The following is a 19,923-nucleotide window of genomic DNA, read 5'->3' as shown; positions in this document are numbered from 1 at the left end:
CCCACCGGGCCCCCCAGTCCCTGGGGAAGGGTGCTCTAAGGCCAGTGTTCAGGTCCAGCGATTCCCTCTAAAGTGTTCCATACACCTTAAGCTGCCCTCCCGTATTTGTCAAAGAAGGGGAGCCACAGGCCCCCAATATTAGTCTTGGATTCATCAATCAGATGGGTCAAGAATTCCATGTCATATGGCGCGTAATTTAGTAACCCACTCCCTTTACCCAGGGGGTCGGGGTGTCTTCCATTTTTGGGCCCAACATCTGGCAGCGACTAACATGACCTGTAACATGTGATCATGTGTCACTTTCGAACCTCCCCCTACTTCAATGCCAAACATTAGCCATGGGGATAAGGTTTTTTCAATTCCATCAATCTTTAGCCAGGTCAGGACCTTGCTCCAATAGGTTTGTACCACGTGACATTTCCACCACATATGCACATAGGCCCCCCCCCCCCCCCCCTTCCAGTATGACATTTCCAGCAGTGTGGGTCATAGCCCTTTCTCATACTGGCTATCTTCTGTGGGGGGTCAGGGGGGGGGGGGCTAATGCCATCTATGTATCATTTTCAGGGCCTGGTGGCGGTATTGGGGCACAGCTGTTGAGCGATTGGCCTGTCTGCAGATCTTGGTCCATCGCCTATCAGTGATGAGGGCGGTATCTAGGTCTTTTTCCCATTGTACCTGGGCGGGTGGGGGATCCCGTGGGGCGGAGAACAGCAAAAGTCTGTAAAGCCCTGATATCACTACTTAGTCCCCTTCTATGTGATTAGAAATTTCTCAGTTTAAGTCTCTCCTAAGAGTATCTCCCCATCTGTTTTCAGTGAGGGCCCACTTCAATTTCAGATATCGGAAAGGAGTCTTCTGTTCACCCAATCGCTATGACCCAGGGTTCCATCACCAATGCATATATAAGGGGAGATGACGGGCACCCCTGCCTCGTGCCCCTTTCCAGTGGAAAGGTTACTGATTCACCCATTTACTACCACCCTTGCTGAAGGGTTAGCATAAAGGGCAGTCACCCACCCTCGCCACTTAGGCCCCATCCCCAGGGACGACAAAACCCCCTCCATAAAAGCCCAACCCACCCTGTTGAACGCCTTTTCCATGTCCAGGGATAGGAGAAGAGCAACCTCTGTTCTGACTTCCTTTGAGCTTAGTATGTGTATGCTTTTGCGTATGCTGTCGCCCCCCTGTCTGTTTAGCACAAAACCAACTTGGTATGAGTGGACCAGTCGGGGAGACACCTTTCTAGGCGTGCTGCCAGAATCCTAGTAAAGATCTTCACACCTGTGTTCAAGAGTGAGATGGGCCCATAAGAGCTGCATTCCACCATGTCCTAAACAGGCTTTGGTATCACTGTGATCATGGCCTGTAGGAATGTCGATGGGATGGTTTCCGGGGTCTTAATTCGGTTGAACCGTTTGGTTAGCGGTTGTATCAGTACCAATTGATATTATTTAAAGAAGTCTGCTGTATATCCGTACCCCCCCCTTGGGTCTTGCCCACCTTCAGCCGTTTAATAGCCCCCTCCACCTCTTCCTCTATTTCCCTTTCCAATGCCTCCCTCGCTGGTTCTGTGAGCTTGGGCAGAGGGTGATCCTCTAGATATCTTCGGATCTCATCCAGGGACTCACCTTCTGTTTAGTGTACAGTTTCTTATAAAACCCTGCAAATGAGTCGGCTATATGTTTGGTTTTTGTTTGGATGTTGCCCACTCCATCCCTGTTGCCCTTGACCCGTGCCAGCTCAATTTTCCTGTGTGCCAGGAGGGTCCCAACCTTGTCTCCCTTCTCGTAGTATCTCTGCTTCGTGTATCATTTTTTTGACCACCTCTCCAATTAAGACTGTAGGGCCTTTTTTTCTCATTTCACCCAGGTGATTTTCAGTCTACATCACCCTTAGTGAGCTGTGCCCTCATTGCCTGTAGGTCCTCACAGAGTTTAGATTCTATTAACACTCTTTCCCGTTTCCTCCTCGAGCCCTCTGCAATAAGGAGACCCTGGAAGGTGGCCTTTGCCGCTTCCCAAACTGTGGCCATTGGCATCTCCCCTGTGTCGTTTCTTACAAAGAAGGCTTCTATTTCTTTCCGTAAGAATTCTTTGAACACCTGGCCTCTCATGAGGGTGTCGTTACAGCGCCACCTATATGACTTGGGGGCGCCCTGAAGTCGCCATTCCATAACAAGCTCATGGTCCGACCAGGTCACTGATTCAACCGCGGGGCTTCCAATCTCCCCTCCTCCTTTCTCTGATGCCAATAGTAAGTCAATTCTAGTATGCTTGGTGCGGGGGGAGGTGGTGTATCCCCCGGGAGTTTGCCAGCATTTTCGCCATACATCTAACAAGTAGTATTTCTTGTAACAGGTCCCTCATGGTGAGATTATCCTTGGTGGGTGCCTTTGGCCCCACACCTTTAGCGGACCACCAGTCTAGTGGGGGGGAGGGGGTCTGTGATGAGGTTAAAATCTCCGCCCAGGATCATTGCACACTCCGCCCATTCATCCATGACCTTAAGTACCCTATGGATAAACCTGATCTGACCAACGTTGGGTGCATGCAGAGTGGCCAATTTAACACATGCGCTCTGAGAGCCCCTTGATCCCAAGAAATCTACCTCCGAAGCCGCTTTTCGTCTCCACCTTGGTGAGATGCATTGATTTTTCCAAGGAGAATACCCACTCCCTCCCTTCTTGGCAGATTTGTGAGGCCCAAAAGTTCCTCCTTATCTCTTTTCCTTTTATCGTCGACTCTGCCCCCCTTCTTGTAAGAAGAGGACTAGCAGTTTTTGTTTACGGAACATATTGCTTGAGAGAACGCTTGTTCCGTGAATTTGGGCCTATAACGTTGAGCGTACCAATCCAACCTTCAACCATGATCGTTGCTACTCTTGTCCTGTAAAATTCCAGTGTGGTCCCCCTGTACCATCTCTTCGCTTAACCTGCAGCTCCATGGCGTGGTGTCCCCATAACACTTTCCCCTCCCCCCTCCCTTGTTCCCTGTCTCCTTACCCATTTTGTAAGGCGTTCGGCTCGATCACCCAGCACACGTCGAGGTTAGTCGACGAACCACCAGGGTTACTCCCTGGCCCCGGGAGAATCAGTGGTGTGGAACGTTGCCTCCACTCAAGAACATTTCCCACTTTTGGTTAACATCAGAGTCCCAGTGATGGTCCCCTCCATATGCCAACAACATGCCCCCCAACTGTGAGCTCCTCAGCATATTGGCATTCGGTGTGAGTCGGAGAAGGTCTCTCCCTACTTGGACCCCTACTTGAGTGAAAAGATCCCGAGATGCACCACTTCTCAAGCCTCTTGTCAGGTCGCGCTATCAGGTTTTCTTAATAGAGCATGTTATTTTAATTTGGGAAGTGTTTATCAATTTATGTGTTTGGCCTTAACTTTACAATTCAGAGTAATGGGAGTTCCCAAGTCAACATGGTGACTCTCAGCACAATTTACAACAAGCCTTTTGAGTCGATGAAGTGAAAGAAAGGCAGGTTGAGAACGTTCTAAACTGCCTTTCATTGTCAGCAGCTCAACTGATAGGTCCTATGTTTATGAGCTGTGTGGAGAAACTTTAATTTAAAGTTGTCTGGAAGAAATTTCAAGAAAACCGACAACTAACAGCCTAATTCTGGACTCTAGAAAACAAAAGCATTTAGAGAACTTTAAGCTGTGTTTGAAAAGGATTCAGAAGGTGAACTTGCACAATTGAGAGAGCGTAACGTTTTCTTATGAGCGTGTTTGGCAGCCACTGATATATATTTGAGGATTTTCTTATTGAGAACTCCGACGTGGAGTTTAAGCGTCCGGTAGTCCATCTTCCATTAACTGCGCTAATGGTTAGGGAAGTTCGTTGCTTGCATAAACGTTACCAGGAGTGCGAGTAAACAGTAATCAAAACCTAACCTCCGATTGTTATTCAAAACGGAATATTCATAATTAAACACATACGTGGATCTCCGTGTGAACTCGCCACAACTTTTGAGATCTGTGTGTTTACACGTATGCGAGTCTGTTGCTCATACGAACTCCAGTGCGTTGCATAAAGCCACTACAGGTTAACGCTACTAACACATGCGCGGTAGTTCGAATTAATACTACGCGTGCGCCTAAAGGAGATTAGTTTGAAAAGGCTCTCTGGAGTGACGAAGCATTGATTTGTTCACTCTATTTGGGAAACAAACCCTTCGGCGTTCAGTAAACAGACAAGGAGACACGGAAAGTGTTCATTACGTCACTATAGATTCTTTGGGCTTTATTAAAAAGGCAAAAAGTTTCCTAGCACATGTGCAAGTGACTCTCTAAAAAAACTAAACTAATGAGAAAAAGACAACCAGTTGGCAAATTAAACTCTGCAAATCTCCTGAAAGATTAGACATTAAGGAAGCAATCTAGAAACTATTCAGCTTCAAGTTAATTTCATTTCAAGGGAGGAAGAAGCAGAAGTTCCTATGCCTGTTTGCTGATAAGTAAATATCCCCAGGGCACTCAGTTGAGGATAGCCATGTATGGTGGTAATTTTAAGTAATTTAAGGAGGTCTAGAGTAAAGTCACATTTTGAAGGTTAGAAAGTTATAGTGAATTTCTTTTTATTTTAACTGGTTGAGAAAACCAGCACAGAGCCTGGCAACTTTATTATTTTATCCCATTTTTCCCTTGGAGGTGTATCCATCTTAGCGGTTTCTTAGTTTCAGTTTAGTGGATAACCTTTCTGGGGGGGCTATGGGGGTTCAGCACCTTCTGCGGACATCCATCTAGTTCAAGCCTGACACCTCATCAGGTGGGCCCCAAACTTAATATCGTGCCTGTTAAACAAAAACCCTGCCAACTATGGCAACACCTAAAGGCAAAATGTGATTCCCCCAATTTGAAAAACCTTCGGGGGGGATCGTGTAAGCAACATCATTAGAGATTAACCTTGTGGCCTTTCCATTACGATCAAGGGTGGTCCACCGCAGCCCACCGGAGGATGCCTAGTTTTCTGGAACTTCCAAGTGCTTTTCACCTTGTGTTTACCCCGAGTTAGATCAGGTCCCTGTGGGGCTCGGCTGGGGTCCCTATCAGTTCAACTCTGATCTCTGGATGTCCCGGGAGGGGCACGGGGGGGTCCCCCAACCAACTCAATGGCTCTTTGGATGTCTTCTTCCGTCACAAGCTGGTGCCTCTTGCTTGCCATTCGAAAGCTAGATAGAATGCGTGTCCCCAGCGATATAGGACCACCTTCTCCTGTAGCCATCTGGTGAATGCCACACATTTTGTCATCTGCAGTGTAAGGGGCGACAGATCTTGGTAGATTGCCAAATATGGAGTTGCTGTATTGTATGTCTCTCGGTCCTCGACCTCTCCAGTATCATTGCTTTATCTCTAGTAGTGGAATCTCGCCAGCACTGAGCGTGGACCCCTTCTGCCTCCACCTGCCTGATGGACCCTGTCAATCAAGATCGTCTCCCCAGAGTCGGGTCCTAGGACAATCCTGATATCTTGTACCTTGCCCGCTAGGCCCGCCTGGGTCCCCCCCCCCCCCCCCTTCCACCTCCGCCAGGCCGAAGATCCGCAGGTTGCTTCTCCGTTCGCGGTTTTCCATGTGTCAACCTTGAGACGGAGTTCTCCCTCTCGGTACTGCATCTCTCTAAACCTTGCCTCCATCTTTGTTTCCAGGAGGTTGGACACTTGGTTATTTTCCACCCCCTCCATACGGTCCTCCAGCGTGGAGACCTTGGCTGTGAGGTCGGCGAGCTTGGCTCCCATATCTGTTCTCATCCCCCTAATTTCGTCGATCGCCTGAATGTTGTAATGCATGGTGTTCATGTCAGGAGCCGGTGTGGCGCAGGCTCCGGTCTCCAGGTGTGAATTGGTATTACGCTAGGGTTTCTTTCCAACTCATGGGACACTTCTCCTAGATCGCTGGCTTCTTGATGCCCCCAGTGGTATCTCCCCAGAACCAGTGCCTGCCCCTCACCTCTGCCCCAGTCCGTGTGATGTTACGTGGTAGGCAAGTACTTGTGGTTTATTTCACATGTTCAGGATTCCCACAGACCACAGGACCCAACTTTTCGATTGCCACTGCACCTTGCTGCCTCAATCCGCCAGCCTGGTCACCAGCAATGCCGCAAGTTTGGGTCTGCGCCCCCAAGAGGTGCTCCGACTTCTATGCCAGTCTGTTTTGGGGCCCCAGGTGGTTCATCGGTTTACACCCCCTGAGTTTGGTGTCAGGAGTCTCCTCTAATTTTGGTACACTTCCCCCCCCCCCCCCCCCCCTTCCTTTTTTTCAGTATATCTCCACACTTCCACACTTATCCAGGGGCCATAGAGGGAGCTTATGGATCGGGCATCCATCTTGCCTTCGCCCTCTGGTGGCCTCCTCCCTATTAAATTGTTTGCTGCAAGACTGTGTGCTCCACTTGCCTTCATCTCGAAGTTGTTTGATACAAGACATGGTGTGCTCCATCAGTTTGGCTAGCTCTATGGCCCTTCCTAATTTGGCTTTTTCTTTCCATAATGATTCACATAATCTTATCATTGATATGTTTGATCAGAGTTGATCTCGCAGGTGCTCCTCTTGACGTGCAAATTTAGATTTTATTGCAGCTGCAAATTCTTCAACAGGTACTTTTTATCATCTCATGGAAAAATGGTACCTAGCCAGTATTTTATTTTCCGTTACTTCGAGGTACTTGGTTGCACTGCTTAGGGGAGCCTCTAGTATACTCTTTTTCTGCCCTGTTTGTCAAAAGCAGTGATGAAATGGTACATCTTGCCTCTCGGAGTGATTTGGGCCGTAACTGCCAGTACAAACTTTAGAAATTCCTCTTTCCACTGAACCAGTGGTTCTCCAGGTTGTGCTAAGAAGCACGCTGGCCCTGGGATGTGAGTCATTGCTCTTAGTTGAATTTGACGGTATGAGAACACCCTTTGTGTTCGTTGATGCCTGGTCTCTTGACCCTCAATTTGTATTCACATAGTGAATTGTATTACAACAGCGGTATAATGTGGACTGTTTCACCTTTCCCTGCTTTTCTAATTGCCCGCTGAATTGTGATTTTAAAAAAAATGTTTTTAAAGTGCTCTACCTACCTGCTCCCTAACGGGGCCTGCGATGTGCCATGGTTGACTGGCAACTACTGACACAATAATGCCTGGTACCTCTTACCTTGATGTGACCTGCAGTGCACTAAAGCCTGCTGGTTCTCGTGCAGTCAATCTCCTGTGTAACTAAGCACTGGTTGTCTCTGCCCACTTGTCCTAGCTTCACCGCAGTCATGCAGGACATGTGGCTCATCACCAATATTATAAAGGAAATCAGTCCTAAAGTGGTGTAACCTGTTTCATAGTTAGACTATGACACCAGTAAGTCCAACTTGCTCTGCTCTCAACTGAACCTTTTCCATTCCATGTACTTGTATCAACTCATAACATTCTATGGTCAGTTCCATTCTGTTCAACTAAGCCTGTGGAACTGGCGATGGTGCTTTTCGCATCCCGGGTTGGCCCTTCGGTAACCCAGACTGCTGATTACTCTTGGATAAATGTACCGGACACTTCACGGCATCCCATTCAGTCAAGACTGTTTAACAATGGTTGCTATGTAGCTGGAAGGCAGGCCTCCAAGCAGCCAGCCCTGTTCCATCCCAGCCAGAAGGTAGACTTCTGCAGAAGCAGAGGTGCTGCCGCTATAGCCATGAGGTAATTGGGGGTTGGAGGAAATTAAGAAAGGATGGTGGGGTGTGGGGGAGAGGGCAGCTGTTGGGTTGCTCTGAATGTGGGCTTGGGTCAGTGGGTTCAGCCTGCAATCTGAGCAACTAGATTGTTGCCCACCCTCCCCCCTCTGCCCTGGGTGCTAATTAAGCAATCCTGTGGGCTTTACCAGGCTGGTGAAGCCTGCAGAACACAGAATTGCTTTTGGCATCCCTTGGGTGCGAATAGTAATATAGGAAAACACATTTGTGTTGCTTTATTTGCAGCAGCGGCCGGGAATCTTAGTTATGGAAATGAAAGGCAGGGCACTGCTTGGAGCCACGCTTCCATTTCTCTGGCTTCAACAGGGCGCTCTGCGTCCCAGCCGGGAAGGGGTGTGTAGGGGTTTATTTGGGAGGAGGGAAAACTGCAGCGACCACTTGGGTAGCTCCGAAGCTGGGCTTGCACCATTCGATTCAGCCTGGGTTTGGAGCAACGTGACTGGCTGCTAAACCCACCGAAAGTGCTAATCTACAACTTTGACCATTTCACTGTAAGTGTTCCTTTGACATAATTGGTTCCCATGGTAGTCCGATTATTACTATTGAGTTTCTATGTGTGGAGAAATACACCTGGCTTTTGTGGGTTTGCTTGAACATCAATAGTCCATCACAGCCACGCTGAAATTATTATAGTTCTGGAGCTGTTAAAATTCTCCAGGCTATACAGCCACCATTTTCCATTTTCTCTGGATCCATGTTGCCGGACCCTCATGGACCCATACCATTGTAAACCGCACCTCCCCCTCAAACCTGCTCTCCTCTACTTGCAGTATTTCATTTCCCATATAACTGCAAATCTCCCCTGAAACAAGCCCCCCGCCCCCAACCTCCCACCTATCCCCTGGATCATGCTCAGGATGCTGCTTTTGTGGGCACAATATGTCAACAGACATTCCTCTGGCCTGTGGGGGGCCACAACAGTGTTTGCTTGCCACTATACATATTTATAACCTAACTGAGCACCGAGCCATTTGGTATGCAATGCTGAACCTGCTTCTACATTGGTTTTTCTCAGTCAATTGGCTATATGATTCTGATTGGCTGATGTAGATTTTGGTTAAAAAGTGACTTGGCAATGGAGAAGACTTTTTGTTTTGGTATGCATGTGGCGTTTTATTACATGTCTTAACCTTTTTCTTGTCTTGCATTCCCATAGGAAACGTATGAGACCATACCGGGCCCTTCCAAGATCACATTCCTTTTACAAGCAATCCGGAATGCTGCTGCTGCAGAGGAGGTACATCTACACTTTTTAATGTGCAAATAAAGTTTTTGGGAGCTGTAGATTAACCTTTTCATCCAGTGAGTGGGTGAGCAAAGCTGCTTGTGGCTTTGACGAGGAAATGGTTCTTTATAACTATGTTGCAGAGCATGGTAACGTGTGCACAATGCGCGCCTTAGATTCTCATTGCAATGACTTGCACAAACCATGCCTATTATCTTTGTACCACACACTTGTTTTGATTGCCTAAGAATTAGGCATGACCATGAGCCTCTTGCCTCCACCTCGGTTGAGGCTGTGAAATAAACACTTGATCACCAGTCATTCATGTTGAATTTCACCCGAGGCTGTCTTAGCGCTAAAAGACAGGCCTGCCTAGGTTTGTGCTTAACATTATTAAATATATGCAGCCAGGATTTGTAAAGTTCTTGGACTCAAAGGGATCACGCTGACGCAGTAATCTGAATCATACACATCACAGGAGTTGTGTATTTAATTTGATCCCCTATCTCCTGACGGTTATGTTCATGAAACAAGCTAAAGCAGATTTAACACCTATGAAAAAGCATGCCATGTGGGCAAAGAGCATGTTTGAATAGATGACCTAAAAACCACTTGTTAATAGAACAGCAAGTGTAACCTTTGTCTTATGTAGCTATGCACCACCTAAGAGGTGGTTCATGTAATGTCAGACATGTACCGCTAATGTCTTACAGTACATAAAACCTTTTATGTTAATAATCCCCCCCCCCATGTACAGAACTGCATGGTTCTTGTTTTGTGGATGATGCTCTTCACTTGTCCACCCGTGATTTTATGTTCATAAGTGCATGGAACACCCTTCCCCACTCTATTTGCTAGTGTGTAGTACTGCTGTACATTTGGTAATGCCATTCTAATGGTTGTAATCCATTTGTACCCGTATGGTTTGCCCTTTGTTGTTGAACTGATAATTGTACTGTCTTGCTTCTGGTGCCACCACTTTTTTTTGACCCACTTGTTCTGAGACTACTCCTCTTACTACCTACCCACCGCTCATTAACCTGCTCTGCACTCTTAAATTACACACCAACTGCAGTTGTTTCTGTAGTGAAATGTGCAGGATACCTACACCCCGGTTTATATCTGGATTCACATACCTGAAGTGTCCACAACACTCAGCTCACCTAAAATCCTTAAGACCGAACCAGTTCTTCTGAGCTTAACACTTTGCATTTTGCAGCATTTTCTTCTTTGTATGCCTTCTAGATCCCGGTGCCAAAAGGCTGCCAAAATGTACAAGATGTGCTATGCTGGGCTTCATTACCTAAACGGTTGGGGAGGGTTCATTTTAGTTTGTCATGACATTTAAATGGATTGCATGTCTGAATGACAAATGCTACAAAAGGTAATTCCTGTGTTTTATAAACGTGCCAAGAAGCAATGTTTGCTTGGAAAAGGAGCATGCTGGGGACATACTATGGTGAGTTGCATGGCTCAGTCACAGGTTTTTGGTAATGTTTTCAATTACCGTGTGATGAAAAGCTCCATAAAGATAAAGGCAGTTCAGTACCCTACCTGGCCTGACTGCAAAATAATTTGGCGACATGCTAGTTTGTTATGGGATATTTGCTGGTAAAATAATTCAGCTAAACTGGTCACTCAAAAGCTACCAAACATGGTGCTTATATTGATAAAAGCACCATTCAATGTCTTGGAACTTTTAAAGATGTTTAACAAAATCTTTAAAACTACTCCTTGCACTGTTGGGCAGCCGCATGGAAGGTAACCCTTTCAGTCTCTAATATTTTATATTTTCTTCCCCTAGGCTAGACAAATGGCTGCTGTACTGTTGCGGCGGCTGTTGTCCTCTTCCTTTGAGGAAGTCTACCCATCTCTTCCGCCCGATGTCCAGAATGCCATAAAAAGTGAACTAATAATGGTCATTCAGGTTGAAACACAGACCAGTATTAGGAAAAAAGTCTGCGACATTGCTGCTGAACTCGCCCGGAACTTAATTGGTATGTTTGTTATGCACTCTTCTCACATGTATGTATTGCATTTGTACAGTTTTTAGATGAGCAAAAACAGGTTTGTGGCTTGAAATATTTTTCTGTTCAAGCCCATGTTGCTTGCTTCTAATGTCATTGAGTTGGCTTGCTTGACTGATGAGAAATTAAGAACTAGCATCGGACCCTATGTGAGGGTATAACATATAAATCAGAAAATCTCATCTTGAATTTTGGGATTTCTACCCCCACCCCCCACAGCCCCTCCCTCTCCTGTGGATCAGACATTACTCTTAAGTAAATGCATAGTTCAGCTGACAATCAATTTGTAATTTTGGGCAAGAAACCTACTTTTTTTTAAATCTGAGCAATAGCTGGCTGCATAACGCTTGCTGTACAACTTTTAATTTTAACCATTCCAAGCTGTTTTGTCAACAGAATAGCAATTCTCTGGAGAGAGCATTGCATAGTATATGCCAAGTATTCACCATCTACTTGTTAATTACCTGGCTCTGCAGTTACAACAGTTTGTGTGGTGCTGGATTCTTAACTTTTTCTTGACACTTAGCCTTGATAAATCAGCAGAGCACAACCACTTGGAGCACAGTTAAACGGCACACAGTAGTATATACAGTTATCAGACCAGCAGGAGACAACATATGTGCAATCAAGACTGAACTTTCCCCTGGCCAAGAATATCTGGAAGTCCAGCCAAATGTCCTTAGGGCGACTGACGTCAGTCAAACAGGTAATGTACAGTTCCTGCCATTGGCCCATGTGACCTCTCTCAGCCGCATCTCACATGTGCTGTTTGAGTCCACCTAATCGATATAGCCCTCTTGGCAAGCAAGGAAACCCAAATATAAGAATCTGCGCTTAACCAAATCCCAGTTCCCTGTGAAGCCCAGCACACTTGCAAGCCATCGAAGACCACTGTTGCCCAATGTCAGAGCACAACAGTAATCGTACAGCTTAGGGCATGACCACAACATATGCAGCAGGGTTGCATCATCCTTGGGTAGCCTGTCAGTTTGTAGTAAATTGAACTTCGATGAGGGTAATGGGATCTTTTCAAGATCTTAAAATGTATATGCCTATAGTTAGAGTTTAAGGACACCCCTTTCGTTAAAGCACAGATCGCCTTCCACTACATATTGGTGAGTACAGTTTGGCGGTCACTGCACCACTTTGGCCGGGTGGGTCTGATTTTTGTCCATGGTATGTATCGGTTGGTACAGCATATACTTTTCCTAACAGGTGCATGGAATATGACCTGCATATGATGGGGGTTCTGTAGGAAACCCTGGCTATTGGCCCTCAAAGCAGCACATATGCATAAGCAATGTAGTGCCTATAGTGACCATTCACCATGGATGATTTGTCATTCCAACTCACAAAGCGGCCATCCCATTTAGGATACATATATAGTCAAGACCGTTTCTATGCCCTTTTCCATAGCCGGGGGCAGGCGACTCTGGTCGTGAATAGACAGCTTAAGCCTAGCGTTTAGCCTTGCCCACAAGCTCTAGGTTGCGCCTGGGGGGGTCCATCGGGTGTAAGCTTGATGTTTCTTTTGTCCTGGCTCTTTCCCAACTGGTTGAACACCTGCATCCAGTCCAGAAAAGCTGGGTACAAAAGATATCACCAAATATTGAAGGCATAGGGCCTACATCATGCATGCGTCCCTCGGCACTCCAGGCCCACACCTTACCCCTAGATCACCAATGTTCCACACCCAGTTCCTGTTTTTCCACCTACTGTTTGGAATTTTGCTGTGCTAAGACTCCCTTTTTTGGGGTGTTTTTGCTGTCCATCCCTTTTTCTTACCAACTGGTCGTTCTATTTTTATTTCAATTCGTGGTGCCTCCCTCAATGTATGCCGTATGCAACAGGATTCAAGCAATGCATCCGTTGTCAAAAGCAATTCTCTGCTGCCGATGCCCATCATGCAGGCGTCCAGTGGTTGGGTATACACATCACTCAGTACCTGTCTTTTGCTGTGGGATTGACCCAAGGTCTCTGCATACGAGTTGTCTCTCCTTGTCACAGCTGGGACCGGTACCGAAGACTGTGTACGGAACAGGACAGAGGCTGACATTGGTAAGAGGGGGACCATACCTTCAGGTGAGGTATGTGTTTCGGCACTGGCCTTGGGTGCCCAAGGGAAGATGGCCACCTCAGTTCAAAGGTCTTGACAAGACTGTTCAGGAGGAAACCCTGGTTGTGTTCACCTGAGACTACCTCTGGGTGGGAAAACACTAGTACCTCCAGATGGGAAAGTGTTTGTACCTCCAGGTGGGAAAGGGTCTGAAAAGATCCATCCGGTACAGGAAAAATTATTTACATCAGACAAAATGATTATGTACTGGGGGACACCCTCTAATGCCACGGTAAACCGAACAGGCAAGGGTTCCTTCAAAGAGGTGCTCGCCTCCGGTGTTGACTCTGTACCTTCAGATTCTGCTGCATCTGCTACAGCCAACTCGACTACTGCATGTGAAACCTCTGGTACTTCGGTACCAAAGGACAAAATCCTATCTGTTACCGCAGTTGAGCCCTCAAGTTCCTCTGTACCAAAGAAGTCAAAATCCTCTCACTAGAGGCATAAACCTTCTCTCTAGATTCAGTCCAGTACCGACTTCTCCAGGGAAGCGCAAGCAGGAAGAAATCACGTGTTGCATCCCTTTGAATTGGTACAGGAGAGTCAAAAATGTAACTAGTTTGACTGAAGATTTTGTTTCCATATTTGTTACAGTTCCTCGAACAATTCAGCACTGAGTGAATTTACCTCAAATTTTGTCACCTTTTCCTCAATCGGAGGACCATTTGACTCAACCTACTCTGGTTCCAGCACAATCTGGACCACAGCTGGTTTTAATTCATATCCAAGTACCTAGACCTGTGGCTTTCAACATCTACAATCCAATCAGTCTACCAGGGTTGACTCTTCTACATCACAAGAGCCCCAACCTAGACCTTGTCAAATGGCAAATGACATAACTAATACAGTACTGGAAACCATGCTTTCTGGTCCCTACTTGGAAGTTCTGGCTGGACTCATTGACAAAATGTTTCCTATTATACCTCCTCTGGGATCAGTGCCCACCGATTATTCTTGAGCCAATCACGGTCAGTTGACAATGAGGATTCGGCTCCTTCATTCAAGAAACAAAACCTTTCCAAAGATTCCGACAGATTCAGATGACTACACCGCTCTGTCACCATCTTAGGTGTTTCATGAGTTTGTGGCGAAAGCATGCAGGCCTTGGAAATCATTCCTTTGGATAAACCAGAAATGGCTGGTGTTTTTGGTAAACTGCCATCTCAGCAGTCTCAAAATACACTTCCCTGTTCTAGAGCAAACATTCGCATGTTGGCATAACATCATTCAGATTCGCACATCTCCAAAGCTCTAGCCACCAATTATAAAGTGCTTAAAAAAGAGCCTTTCATACTTGGGGGAAATCTTCCTGTACAATCTGCAGTAGTTTCAGCTGCCCTATGCACCAAGGGGGTAAGTCCTTCACCATATCGCCTTCAGTTCTTGATAAGAATGCAAAAGCCTGGGAGGGAAAGTGTAAAGTCCTACACTAATGCTACCTTACAGGCAAGCAAACACTGCTACAGTTTTAGCATGATTTAATATCCTTAATTGGCAGAACCTTGAACACTTTAGACTGGCTCCTTCAGGAAACCGCTGATGAGTTTTACTTTTGGATTTCAGAAGGTAGAGAGGCGGCTATCCAACAGTTTCAAGTGGTTAAGGGCCTCACCAATGCAACAGCAAGAGCTGTCACTAATGCAGTCTGCATGCGTAGACACGCATACTTATAACCTCTTCACCAGGATATTCAAGAGATTCTTGACCTTCCTTTTGATGGCAAACCTTTTGATCCTTCTACTGACAAGGTCCTTCTAAAATGTAAAGCTTGTGTCACTGATGGTAAAACCCTTAGCTCAGTTTCAGTGAAACAACCTGATCACAAACTTTAAATCTTTCAAACCACGGCCTCCAGCAAATAGTGGTCATGCCACACCCACAATCTTATATCTTCTAAGAAGATATAGACCGAAGTCTGGGCCTTCTCTTCCTCATTCTTCACAAGAACAAGTCTATTTGACTTTCTTTTTTGTGCATGTACATACTTCCGCTCCAAATATCAAGGAGCACACATCCCCGGTAGCAGGAAGGGTGTCCAACTTTCTTCCTCATTGGGAAAGCATTACGCAAAAGAAAGGGTTTGAATATTACTTGTCAGGGTTACCTACCGTCTTGCCCTTACAACTATTTTCCCATCCTCTTCCCCGGATCTGCTGGAAGAGATCCAAAAAACCCTTTCCTTAGGAGCGATAGAATTGGGTCAGGAGTTTTATTCCTGTTATTTTCTGATCCCAAAGAAAACCCGCAGGATCCAGCCAATTCTAGAACACTCGGATCTCAACCAGTTTATTGAAACCTTCCATATGGTGGCCATTCCTCACATTCTAGATTCTAGCATCTCGCCATCTGAACGATTGGATGGCATCTGCAGATCTAGAGGATGCTTATTTTCACATTCCCATCTTCATAGATCAGTCCGTTCCTGAGGTTCACCATAGGGAGGTCTCATTACCAATTCACAGGTCTGCCCTTAGACTCAATTCTGCTCCCCGGGTATTCAAATTCTGGGAACAGTGGCAGCTTTCCATTGGTGAAGGACAGTAGAAGTATATATCCTTACCTAGACCACTGGCTACTCAAGGCCCAGTCTCCAGAGGAATTGCTGCAAAAGATGCCATTTACATGCCACTCTTGTTCAACCTAGGATTTTCCATAAACCTGGCAAAATCTAAACTCATCCCTTTGCAAAGGATCCAATTTCTAGGAGCAGTTATAGATACTACTCTACAGAGCCGTCCCTCCCCCGAAAGGGTGGAAGCAATTCAAGTCCTCTTGGAAGTTCAAACACATTAGGTTCTAACAGTTCGTTGGTTTCAAAGTGCTCTTGGTGCAAATGGCCTCTTGTATAAACCTAGTTCCCTTTGCAAGACTCTGTATGACCAGTTAGTGGCATCTTGCCTGCAACTGTGGAACCAACTGTTGCATTCTCAAATTCCAAAGCAAGTTCAGGACTTATTGAGTTCCACCAGATTAGAGAACCTATTATTCGGGTCTCCTTTTCAGCCTCCTTCACCAAATAGTTGATACAACACTCATCGGAGTACAGTTGGGGAGCCCATTGTCGAAGTCTAACAGCACATGGCCTTTGGTCTTAAGAAAAAAAGGACCATAAATATCCTGGAACTATGCCATATTTCTCACTCTGAAATAATTTCTTACCTCAATTCAAGGAAAGGTGGTAAATTCTCAGACAATACCACTACAATGTTGGTACTCGTTCCCTTCACCTGTATCCTTGCAGAGAAGATTTGGTATTGGGCCATTCATTATCACATTATCTTGTCGGTGTCCCATCTGGAGGGAAAGAATGTTCTAGCAGACAAACTGAGCTTTTAGTCTGCTCCGCAATTGTGAGTTGAAACAATCGTTAGTAAAGACCAAATTTCAGAAGTGGGGCCATCCGTAGGCCTCGTTGCCAACCAGCAAAATGCGCTGTCCTCGCTTTGTCAAGGCAAGGGTCTTCAGTCCCTGGGATATGTTTTACACTTGGATTGGTTCAACTTGGCACTATATGCTTTTTCACCTCTCCCATTGATGCTCAAATTAGAAATGTCACAATCGAGCTATGATTCTTATAGCTCTGTTCTGGCCTTGCCAGATTGGATTTCCAGACCTCCTGGACTTAGCGGCTACTTCCAAATTAGAGCTCCTATCGCGAGATCTCTTTCAACAGAAAGGGCAGGTTCTTCATCCCTCCCCTCAATTGCAGAACTGGAAGGCATGGTTCCTGAAAAACTAGCCTTCTCCCACTTAGAATTGACGGAACAAAATCGAACCATGTTGGCTTTCAGGAAAGCTTCTAAGAAGCAATGTCATAGCAAATGGTTACGCTTCTGTCACTGGGTTTTAGACCGCAACCTTAACCCTCTAGAGGCCTCTATTGATGTCATGTCCTTCGTGTCATCTAGTTTCCACTGGTGTCAGTTGACACGTGCAAACACTACTTATCGGCTGTTGGAGCATACTCCAACAGAGAACATATGCCTTTCTTTCAAATGAAGCCATTCGTAGGCACACTGAGAGCCTTCTACTTTTGCATCCCCCTATTCGTGAACCTCCACCTCAATGGTATCAACATAATGCAAACCCCATGCGAGTCTATGGCATCATGCGAATTAGAACCTAACCTGGAAATCGGCATTTTTAGTAGTCCTTATTTGGGCTAGAAGGATTGCAGAACTCCAAGCTCTCTCCTCAAAGGAACCTTATGTAGTCCATATGAATACGGTTCCCTCCTTTCTACAAATGGTGGTTTCCAATTTTCATTTAAATCAAGAAATGTCTTCCCGTTTTTCTTCCTGAGCCGCATGCTCCTGCAGCCGATGAGACATTACATAATCTGCGGAGTGCCTGGTGAGTGCAAACTGCTTCCTGCTACTTGTGCTGCCAGAGGCACTTGGATTTCTGCCATCATATTTGTACTGCTGTGGATTTGCCTTAACATCTTTGGAGAACAACCTGGGTATTCGGACTATTAGCATTTTCCCACGTTTAAAAATCACTAATTTATTATTTTTCGCTTTCCCATTTAGCCCCGCCCACTCATCACATGTGTTTTAATACTGGCAGCTGTGCGCATCCACGCACTGGAGTACCTGGTGAGTGCAGACTGCAGACCGCAGTGCTGCACGCCATAAGTCCACCCCTACACTAAATTCCTTATTGTCATTTCATTTCTCTTGCAAATCTGATAGCTGCACTGAAGTCTCCGACCTTGCAACGATAAGGTTGGAAAATGTCGATCCTTTCCTATGTTCTATTCCAGAAGTATTATCTTTCCTTCTGACCCTAGCACATAGAGGTCTGAATATCGGAACAATAAAAGGTTACCTTGCAGCTTTCTATTTTCAAGCGCTCATCGGAAAATGCTCCTACTTCACAATTCCTTTAATACAATTCTTCAAAGGACTCACTAATGTGTTTCCTCCTCACCCATTTCAAGTACCAATCTGGGATCTAAATTTAGTCCTAAAATTCTTAATGTGTGCTCCTTTTGAGCCTATGCACATGTGTCCATTTAAGATTACTAACGTGGAAAACGGCCTTCTTGGTTGCTCTAACATCAGCAAGAAGAGTGAGCGAATTGCAGGCACTGTCGTCTTGGCCACCCTATACTGTGTTCCATAAGGACAGAGTTGTGTTGAGGGTAAAACCATCATTTTTACCGAAGTAATATCTGATTTTCATTTAAATCAGGAAATTGTCTTACCCGCATTCTATCCTCCACCCATCCTTCGGAGGAGGAAAGATTACACAGGTTGGATCTGAAAAGAGCTTTAGGGTTTTACATCTCTAGACTGTCCAGACTTTGAGTGGACAACCAGATGTTTATAGGTAACACAGGAAGGAAACGGGGTCAATCGGTGACAAAACAGACCATTTCACGCTGGATTGTGCTTTGCACTTCAGAATGCTACAGACTAGCTCAAAAAGACCCTCCGGAAGAGTTGAGGGCTCATTCCACCAGAGGCATCGCCTCCTCCACGACCCTTCAAAGAGGTGTTCCCATAACATCATTTGCGAAGCAGCAACTTGGTCTTCGCTACACACCACCTCAAAATTCTATAACCTGGATGCTTCCCAGTCTAGGGAGCTAACTTTTGGAAAAGCAGTACTATACTAAGAGTATCTCAAAATCTACCCCCTCCTCCAGAGGAATTGTCCATACTGCTTTGGGAGTCTATCTAAGATGAGGAATACGTTGGAGGACACAATCCACTCGAAGTTACTTACCAACTGGTAACGTTCTTTCGATTGGATGTTCCGCCAACGTATTCCTCATCGCCCTCCCAGCCTTACCCCTCTGTAGATTTTTCCCGGTTATTGCCATCTCAAATCTCGCAAGGCTCATATCTGTCTGCCGGCACAATCTACACAGTACAAGACCAAAGATAAAAAGGGGAAAAACAGAACTGAGGCCAACGGGCGCCGCGCGTGCTACTTATACACCTGATGACGTCACCCTCGACTGAGGCCTACGAGTCATCGAATAGACCTCGGCGCCCTCTGCCGAAAAAATATCCGAAAGCAGCAAAGCTGGATGGAATGCATCCAAGATGAGGAATACGTTGGAGGAACATCCAATCGAAAGAACGTTACCAGTTGGTAAGTAACTTGTTCTTCTCCTTTGGTGTTTTTGAATGTCCCCGCACTGGTCACGCGGTCAGAGCACATGGTGTGGTTCTCTACCTCAGTGATCTTCATTACTCTAGCCCTCTTCCTTGTCACAGTATCTAAATAGGGGCATGTATGTTTTCACTGACTGGGTGTTCTAGTACCACATTACTATATTTCATCAAGTGTTGAAGGTGATGGAGCATTCCCACCCTCTTTCCTTTTCAGATCCACCATTGCCCCAGAGGTCCACTCCGGTGGTGATGAGTATAAATAGCCTTAACATTCACAGAAGGGAAATGGTAATGTCATCTTCCACCCAGCAAGTCTGCCCTACTCTCCTGGGGGCGGTATCTCTGGAAAGTAGTGATGACATTGCTTGGTTCGTCACAATATCCAGCTCCCTCCTCACCAGTGACATCACTTGGCTGAAATTAGTTTTCTGGCCAGATGGCCCCCCTTCCCAGTGCCAGCCAGCTCAAACCTACACTGTACCTTCTGTATGGTTCTTGCAAGATTAATGAACATGTATGATTTCCTACCTGAGAATGAAGACTGCCAACAAAGCCCATGCATCCAATCTGGACAGCCAGACCCCTGCGGGAACTGGTCCTATTCAGGCACTCTGGTAGACAAAGGACGGGCTGGAAGACTCCTTCCCCACTTCCTGCCTGTTCAGACACGTTGGAGCCTAGGCGGGGATA

At 46.0% G+C, this 19,923-nt stretch overlaps 1 protein-coding gene across 1 annotated transcript in view; it reads left to right on the top strand.

Moving 5' to 3' along the window:
• Positions 1–19,923, top strand: part of IPO5 (importin 5) — a 1,138,249-nt gene that overhangs the window by 61,974 nt on the left and 1,056,352 nt on the right. The window contains exons 2-3 of the mRNA XM_069640466.1: positions 8,891–8,971; positions 10,764–10,956. Of these exons, the coding sequence (XP_069496567.1) occupies positions 8,891–8,971; positions 10,764–10,956 (274 nt within the window). The remainder of the gene's footprint in view (positions 1–8,890; positions 8,972–10,763; positions 10,957–19,923) is intronic.

The sequence above is a fragment of the Ambystoma mexicanum genome, chromosome 7q, assembly GCF_040938575.1.
Source record: "Ambystoma mexicanum isolate Mex_15411 chromosome 7q, UKY_AmexF1_1, whole genome shotgun sequence".
Classification (NCBI taxonomy): domain Eukaryota; kingdom Metazoa; phylum Chordata; class Amphibia; order Caudata; family Ambystomatidae; genus Ambystoma; species Ambystoma mexicanum.
Note: the sequence above shows the minus strand (reverse complement) of the source record. Positions and strands in the feature narration are given on the sequence as shown.